This window comes from Leishmania donovani, chromosome 29 (genome assembly GCF_000227135.1).
Source record: "Leishmania donovani BPK282A1 complete genome, chromosome 29".
Taxonomy (NCBI): Eukaryota; Euglenozoa; class Kinetoplastea; order Trypanosomatida; family Trypanosomatidae; genus Leishmania; species Leishmania donovani.
The window spans coordinates 313,105-321,715 of NC_018256.1; the positions used below are offsets into that span (position 1 = coordinate 313,105).

General features: G+C 57.6%; 3 protein-coding genes across 3 annotated transcripts; all 3 read right to left on the reverse strand.

The window, feature by feature from the left end:
* Positions 1 to 481: 481 nt before the first annotated feature.
* Positions 482 to 1,936, reverse strand: LDBPK_290870 (hypothetical protein, conserved; the record flags this gene model as incomplete). Its single annotated transcript, XM_003862456.1, has 1 exon — positions 482 to 1,936. One exon carries the CDS (start codon positions 1,934 to 1,936, stop codon positions 482 to 484), a length of 1,455 nt encoding a protein of 484 aa, XP_003862504.1.
* A 1,269-nt stretch (positions 1,937 to 3,205) lies between these two features.
* Positions 3,206 to 4,381, reverse strand: LDBPK_290880 (hypothetical protein, conserved; the record flags this gene model as incomplete). Its single annotated transcript, XM_003862457.1, has 1 exon — positions 3,206 to 4,381. The coding sequence occupies one exon, from the start codon at positions 4,379 to 4,381 to the stop codon at positions 3,206 to 3,208; it is 1,176 nt and encodes a 391-aa protein (XP_003862505.1).
* A 2,210-nt stretch (positions 4,382 to 6,591) lies between these two features.
* Positions 6,592 to 7,500, reverse strand: LDBPK_290890 (high mobility group protein homolog tdp-1, putative; the record flags this gene model as incomplete). Its single annotated transcript, XM_003862458.1, has 1 exon — positions 6,592 to 7,500. The coding sequence occupies one exon, from the start codon at positions 7,498 to 7,500 to the stop codon at positions 6,592 to 6,594; it is 909 nt and encodes a 302-aa protein (XP_003862506.1).
* Between the last annotated feature and the right edge of the window lie 1,111 nt (positions 7,501 to 8,611).

Consider the following 8,611-nt stretch of genomic DNA (forward strand, 5'->3'; position numbering starts at 1 on the left):
GCTCCTCCTCCTCTCCTACTTGCACTTAAGCGCTTCAAGAGGGATCGCCTACGCGGACAGGCACGCAGACAGCAGAAAGACAATCAAGGTCGCCAAGAAGCCAAACGATTCTGCACTCTGCGTCGCACCGCAACGCCCCTCGTCAGCAGCAGGGCGCGCTTCGCACCGCGCAGAGAAAGAAGAACGTGCAGCCAGCAAAGTCCTGAACTTACGCGGAAACACGAGAACAGAAGTACCGAACCGCCTGTGCGCGCACGAGGGCGCGAGCGTGCGTGTTCACATGTCAGCGCACACAAGCACCGTGGCACCTGCGCTAGCATCAAATCTCCCTTGAACATTACGATTAGACACACAAAAAGAATCTTAAACGTCCAGATGTGTGCCATCAGCTGCACACCACACACGCTCTCACACGCACAAGCACGTGCACCCACGCGCACCTTAGGAAGACGCTGGCCAATCCCACAAAATCATTCATGTATCACGGTGCTGTCGATGCGGGATTACTCTTCCGGTGCAGCGCCACGGAGAGTAAGAAAACGAAAACCCCTAGCAGCACGAGCAGCACGCTGAGCATCCGGTAGTCGATCGGGCTGCCCTCGTCCCCGTTGTCGGTCATCCAGTCTGCCTCAGCTAACGCATCGTGGGGAGACTTCACGTGATTTTCAGCGCCACTCGCCCTGGTTGTGATCGAGCTCGCTTGTGGGGCGCTATCCTGAGATGGGGCCACGTAACCGCGCTCGAAGGCTGCTGGAAGCGGAATCGCTGCCGCCCCACGACTACCACGTCCGCGACCACGGCAGTTTTCGCGGCCCCGGCCACCACGGTCGCCGCGTCCACGGCCGCGAGCGCGTTTGTTCGAGTCCGTCGCCTGTGCAGGGCGGCTCGGCGTGAGATCGGGAATGGCAGCCAACGGCCGGTGTGGCGGAATCGGCTTCTCGGTGTAGTTGTCGCCTCGGTTGTAGTGCAGGAACCGGCACGTAGTGACCACGTGCGAACGCGTTCCACGGCACCACGTCCCGCACTGCGTCTCCCACGCCTCCTCCTTCAGCTTTCCGAAGGCAAGGTTATGGCGCAGCTCAGCCTCGAAGTAGGCCGTCCTCAGTCCGGGAATGCCGACAAACACAATGTCGGGCAGAAGATGCAGGTCGGAGCAGGTAGCTGGGTTGTGGGTCTCGCCCTTCTGCGGCTCCACATCGCGGCGGCAGATGCGCATTTTCAGCGACCTCCCCGGGTGGCGCAGGAGTGCCTGTTTGCCAGGGTTGTCGACAAGCATGTTTAGTCGAATGAACCGATCGCGTACGAGGACGCCACGGTTGCTAAGGTGGAGCTTCTGGCAGTCGAGGATGCTGTGTGGAGCGTTGGTGGTGCAGGGCTGAAAGGTGGCCTTCGGGTTGGACTTGAGCTTTCCCGGCACGTAAGAAAGGCCCCGATTCTTCACAAAAGCAGAGGTCTTGTACTGCCGAGTGCCTATGGTGATCATGAGGGGCTTGGATGAGGAGGAGGCGGTGGCAGACGGGTCCGCGACGGCGTCCTCAGGCTCATACTCGTACTCTTCCTCGTCCGCGTGCTCTTCCTCCGCATACCCCACGTCTTCCACCACGTCCTCGGCGTCCTCGTCGCCTTGTCCCCCGTCCTCTTCCGGGGACAGTTCCTCTTCCTCTGCCCCGGCGGCATCAGCCTCGGTATCGCCCCCGTTGTCGCCCGTCACCGCGTTGTCGTCCGCCTCCTTGCCCACAGAGCCGCAGGTGTCGGCAAGGCTTGCTTCGTCTTCTCCGCCCGGGTGCGGTTCCCCAGCTGCCGGCCGTGAGTCGGGTGAGCTACCAGTGGTGTCACCATCAGCTGCAGCTTTCAGAGACTTTGCCTCAGCCGGGCACGTGGCACCGGTGGAACTGCCGACACTCACGAGGGCGGCGCCTGCACCGAATCTGTCCATTGAGCACGATGGTGGATGAAAGGTGGAGTTTTACGAATTCGCCAAGAAGGTGGAGGCCGAACGAAGGAGGGGGTAGTGAGAACGCGCACAATTGCCTGCCTGACTGCCTGCAAGCTTTTGTGCTAGTGGAAGGCTTCCCTTCGCTCCTAGGCCCTCCGTGGTCGCAGTTGTGACGACTTTTGCCTCTCCTATTTAGCGTTGCCGCTTCCTCGCTGACTTCCAGAGAAAGATTTCTGCTTGTAAGCGTGAGCCTACGTGGCTAAAAAGTGCGCGCGAGTTGGTGCGGGTGGGTGGATGTCCATCGCCGCTGCGCCGTCGGAAGCCGCACGGAGAGAAGAAAATGGTAGCAAAAGACAAAGCAAGGAAGAGAGCCGATTCATGTGCGTTGAAGAAGCACGTGCGCCTCTAATATATATATATACGGAAAATTGCCGAGGGTGTAATACGTGGAAGCCCGGGAAGATGCGGAATCGGCGTGACACTCGCTCAGTTCAGTACGCAGCAAGTGATCTTAGACAATGGTGTATGCAATGATGATGCCGTACGGTGACGCTCACACATACAAGCACGCACACACACACACACACCGAGACCGTGGGAAAGAAAAGGTGGAGCGCGATTTGCCGGCCACTGAGATGACGGTGTCCCTCACCCCCTCTCCTACTCCATTCTTCTACCCGCTGCCGCCCATTTGCATGCAACGCCCCCCCCCCACACACACACACGTCCGCGCATGTTCTGTATTCGTTGGTTGTCTCTTTCTCCTCTTCAGTTTGCGTTAGTGACTGACAGGCCGGAGTCTGGAGAAAGAAAGACCCGATTCACTTGCTCCTTGTCAATCGTCTCACCTTGATGTTGTTACTGCCGTGGAGTGTCTCTCAATGTGAAGCGTGGAGACGTATGCGTACGCCAGCACGCACATATGCATGGACACGTATTTGATGTCTGCCTTCATCTGGTCTGCCGCCTCTCTCCAGATCCTCTTGTTGCACATGGCACAGGAGGAAAAGAGGGAGGAGGCGAGTGGAGGGCATGTGCTATGGAAGGAGGAGCGGTCACGAGAGCGGAAAGGCGGGGACGACGGAGTGGCCGCACGCGCACTGTAGCGCGTCAGACAACCATGCACAAACGCAAAGCAAACAGTCCTGTTGGCCCCTCCCTCTCCCTCTTCCTGTGGCCGCCACCACCCCGGGTTCCTTCATATTCTGCCTGTCTCTCTCACTTCATGCGTAGCAGCAGGAGCGGCTCTCGCGCACCCCCCACCCGGCTTTAGGCAAAAAAGCCGTTCAGCAAAAGCGAAAAGGCGACTGCGCAAAGACCGGCGATGTGAGGGGTGTATACCAACCCATCATTCATGCGCCACAAGGTGACGGCACCACCGATTGTTCCGATCAGCGTGAGGCCCCACAATGTCGGGTCCGTCGGAAGGACAAAGAAGAAAACCCCGAACACAAAGTCCGCCACAGGCTTTACGAGGAGGACGAAGACGTGGACGAGCGCCATCGACGCCGTGGCAAGATAGAGTGACATGCACGCAGAAGGGTTCTGCAACACCATGGGGAGTTGGCGCTGCTGCCACAGAGAGGCCGCGTCCCTTACGACTTGCCGGTAGATTTCCTTGCCCACTGTAAAGCACAAGCTTGCGGCGCCGGCAGGATCGGACTTCACGGCAGACCAATACAGCGCCTCCGCCACAAGAGTGGGGCAGCCATCCGCTGTGAAAAACAACGGCACACCCTTCTGCACTACCACCCACCACCCAATCCCTGAAAGACCGACGGCGATCGGAACGGTCACCAATGGCAGCGGAGGATGCCAGACCCGATCCCAGAAGCGGCTCCGCCAAAAAGCAACGGTGTAGCCGGCCAGAAGAAAGCCCTGCAAGCACAAGGCGCGGCGGACAAAGATGTCACGGACAAGGATAGCAGCGACATCTACGGGGTTCCATGAGACAATCAGCTCCGTCACAGGAGGCATTGTCGTCACAAACGGCGGATAATGCAAGGGGCTGCCACCAAAGGAGACGACGGTGATGTTCACGAGCGTGAGAAAGGCGAGTGTGATGAGGGACTGCCAACGGCGTGGCTCCTCAAAGAAGCCCGCAAAAGGCGCGATCACGATACACGGAACGGCGAACAGCAGTAAGATCACCGTAGCACACACCATTCCTGCAGGCGGTGCCGGAAGCGAGGCAAATGAACTCGTCGGCGAGCCCATGAAGAGGGAAACGCCCTCTTCACCGAACATCTTGAGGTGATAGTAGAGAATGCCGAATAGGGTGAAGGGGGCGAGGAACCATGTGAGGTAAAACCGCTCCTTGTATTCTACGTGGCGCACATAGGATTTGAACTTTGGGCTGCGTGCCAACTCGTCCAGGCAGTTCAGCGTGTACTGGTTTGCGGCAGGACTGTGGAAGTCCTTTGGGTCGATGCGCTCACACGACATGGTCCGCGATGAAGAAGCACTCTAAATAGCAAAGGCAAAGTATATGGATTCCTGTGCAGGACTGACTTGTCGGTGACGGGCACGCACACACGCACACGTGCGCTGGAAGACCGCGGCAATGCGCGATGCACAGGCGGGGCGCTAAGTTCGTCTAGAACGGGCGCGCTGTTCGTGGGCACAGAGCAGTATTGCCTCAGTGAATCGCTCAATCTCACAGGCACCCGCTCGCTCCTCTCTGCAGGCAAAGATGCCGCCTCAACCCGCGTCCTTGTCTAGCAATGAAAGTTAGTGAGGCAAAGACGACGGAGTCGGCTGCCTCGCTCTCGATGACACTTGCTGGAACTACCCCTTGCAGAGGGTGTTCTATGCTTTACAGTGAAGGGCCTACAAAAGTGGGTATGTGTGCGCGCGCGCGACGTCGACGCAGCAGCCCTCTTGTGGAATAGAGAATAGGGGAAAAGAGCACAGCACAGGAGCGGTGGAGTACGAGAGAGCACATAGACAGTGGTGGCAAACCCCCGCTTTCTTCGCTTCCCCGTGTAAGCGTAAAGAGGCGGAGCGCTCGCCATCCCCGTCTTCCCTGTTCGCGCCTCGTTGGCGAGCACAGGCGCGCAGAGGCAAGCCGAGACGTCATGCGAGGCGCAGAAAAGGAAGAGGCTGCCCCCACCTGCAGTGCGCACAGCCCCAGTCCCGTTCCCCACAGCAGTGTCTTTTGGCCTTTTCGTGTGGCGATACCATTTCGTTTCTGAAGGCGACCACGGTGAGCCGTGTTACCTTCCCACCTTCACCAATTTGACTTGTGACGTGTGGAAAGTCCCACCTGCCAACACCTCACCTACTGCCATCGCTTTTCTTTTTTATTATTGTAGCCGAGGAAGTGCGGCGCGTCGAGAGTCGTGCCCTATACTGTGTTAAAAGTTTTTCTTTCCCTATCGGCGTCCTCCCTGTCCTTTTTTCGTTCGCCCGCCCCCACCCTTCTGTTCTCTTCGTCGCACAGGCGTGCTGCTTCTCGTGTCGACCGCGGAGCCCCGCCCCCCCCCTCGCTAACGCAAGTAAAGAGAACAGGAACACAAAGAACGAAATTAAAACGATGTCCCTCTCGCTGCCCTTGCTAGAGTCGCCCTGCCGTATCTCCACCTGACGAGTGCGAAGAAGTTACGCAATCGTTTCTGAGCTAAATATAGCCTTCACGATACCCGTGACTCTTCGCTTCTATTATTTTCTTTTTTTTTGGAGGGGGGTCTGCCCTCCACGCCGCCATCGCTAGCCCTGGCTGCGCACGCCGCAGCACACCAAGCGCCGTTGTAACGGTAAAGAAGAGAAACGAGCACGCCTGGGCACGGCCGGTGCGAGAGGGATGACCAAGCAACCACCCTCTTTGCCCAAGTCCATCGCGAGACGAAAAGACAAAGAAAAAATGGGGCGAGGAAGCCTCGAGACGGCCAATTTCATCTATGCCGTCTGCTTTGAGGTCGAGCCTTCTGTCACCGTGCAGCTTGAGTCACAGGTGTCTGTACAGGCAAACACCACCACGGCGGAGAGGGGAGGAATGGTAGAGAAGTGAAGGAAGAGGTAGAGAAACAACAAGGCACTCTCGAAAGGTGAGCGAGTAGGGAGAGGAGTCTATGCCGTGGCTGACGGGGCGCGTCTGCATTCTAGCGAACACCAAGAGCATACAAAAAAAAAGACACGTTTATAGAGTGGACTGCGTGGTGCTCGACGGCACACGGCGAAGAAAACAGACAGACGGCAAAAGCGTGGGTCGGAGATGGGCGAGTTCGGTGCTACGACAGCTCCACTCCGGGGTCACCGCGCCGCAGCGCTCACGCTCCCCATCGCACATTTTCCTTCACACCGAAGAAAAAGGAGAACGCGGTTGAACCTCAACACAACGCAGAGGGGGTGCGTGTGTGGCTGGGTGCACGTAGAGCCGCATCACAATCAAAAAGAGGGACGCTCCGGTTACTTTACTGCGCACCTACTTACCACGTTCTCTCTGTACCTCTCAACCACGTAATCCCTCACACCACCACCTCACTCGGGATGTGCTGTCTATGGGTTGGTGTTAGCATCTGCAATAATGTCTGAAAGAAAGGCTGCCCCACTTGGGGGCTACTGTAGACAAAAATGAAAAGCCGCGGAGAAGCTTGGAGGAAGGAAGGAGGAGAGATGCGGTGATCGGCATCCCCGCTGTTGTGCACCATGCCCGTCTAGTCGCTCTCATCCGAGTCGCTGCTGCTCGAGTCTGCCGAAGACGACGACGCAGAGTCGGCAGCCTTCGGCTGAGACGGCTTTGAGCCGCGACCTGAGCATTCCGCCTCGTAACGTTTCTTGTCTTTGGCAGCCAGCTCCTCGTACGGCTTCTTCTCCTCTGCAGACATCTTGCCCCACGCTGCGCCGGCCTCGCTCATCTGCTGCTTCGCGGGGATGTTGGCGTGCTTGGCGCGGTAGTCGCTGGCAAAGAAGAAGTACGCGGTCAGAGCACGCTTCGGTGCTTGAGGGTCCTTCTCCTTTTTCTCCCTTTTTGCCTTCTTGCCGCCGCGCTTGAAGACAGCGCCGCCGCGAGCGATGTAAGCCGCCATCTCGCGATCGTAACGCAGCTTGTCCTCATCTGCGAGCTTCTGATAGCGGCTCTTCTCCTCCTCGGAAGCTTTTTTCCACAAGTTGCCCATCTCTGAAAGGAGATCGGTGTTCTTCATATCAGGGTGCTTCGCCTTTAGCTTCTCGCGATTCTCGTTCACGAAGATAATGTACGGAGAGAGGGCACCTTTCGGGTAGTCGTCCGGTTTTTTCTCCTTCTTCCCGCGCGCACTTTCCTTGTCTTTCTTAGATTTCTTGGTGCTGCTGGGGCTGCGCTCACGCTTCAAGCGGCGGGCGCTGACGTCCTCTTTCTCCTTCTGAATCTTGGCCAGCTCCCGCTGAATCTCAGGGGTGGTCATCAGCTTGCCCACTAACCGGTCCACCTCCGCAGTGAGAGGCGTAAAGTCCATCTTGTACTTGGCCTCCAGACGCCGGCGCAGAGTATTCTTGCTCAGCGTACTGAGACCGACATCGTGCATGATCTCCAGCATCGACTTCTCTAAGTCGGCTGGAATGGAACCGTTGGGCAAGGCGGACATCTTGCCTTCAGGCAATGCTTAGCACAGTTTTTTTTGGTGGAGAAAACGGGGGAGAGTGAGACGGAGTCGCTCAGCCCAGTCGAGAGGCGAAGAACGCGAACAACAGTTGTTCTCTCGTGTTCCTGTGCGGATGTGCGTGTGTGCGTAAAACGACTCTAAACGCCCAAAAAAAAAACGTTAGGAAAACACAAGAACAGAAGCAGCGTCGAAAAATTGTACACGAGACTGTCACGAGAGGTAAAGGCGTGGAACACAGAAAACTGTGGTTTCTCCCCTTTCGGCTGCGGTGGTGTCAATGGTGGGTACTATTTCGTGTGTGTGTGTGTGTGTGTGTATGTGTGTGTCGGGGAAAAGGAGGGAGGAGACGAATGAGTGCGCTTGTAATTGTGTTTTGGCGTGTGCACGCGTGCGTGTTGATAGGTGCAACCAGCAACACGGCATCGGGCCGAATGACGCGAAGTGGCGACGGCGAAGAGAACAGTGGAAGGTGTGTGGCGCGAGTATGAGAAACAGAGAGGAAGCCAGCAAAGGCAGGCAAAAGCATGCATCAGTGACTGGCAGACACCGAGACGGCGAAAAAGTCACTGACAAGTCGCTCTTACGCTGCACAACGCCGCAGCAAGGTAATAGAAAGGGCGCAGGGAGGACGAGAGCAGCCGCAGGCGCACCGTGATAGCGAACATCTTATTCTACTTTCTCGCAACTCGGACACAGGGAGTTGCTTTCGACAAGAAAGAGGAGGAAAACAACAGCAGCCACTAAATACAAAGAAAAAACAACTCATGCGGGCATTGAGAGAGCACACCTTTTTTCCGCACGCCTATTCGGGACCCCGCCTCAGACAACCTGCATACGCATGCACAACCACGGCTCGTCTGCCTCTCTTTTGCCGCGGCTAAAGCCTTGTCGCCTAGGACACGCCGTCTGCCCCTCTGTGCGGGTCATGCGTCCACCCGGCCTTTCCTGTCCTGCCCCGCCCCTTGCCGGGACACGCGCTGCGCGATTGGCGCCGCACGAACCTGGCGCCGCCGCATGCTCTGATCCCAGCGGGTCGCATTCAGGGTTCTGCTCGAGAACGAAAGCAATCGCGTCCGCCGGGCGGTCGGCGAGG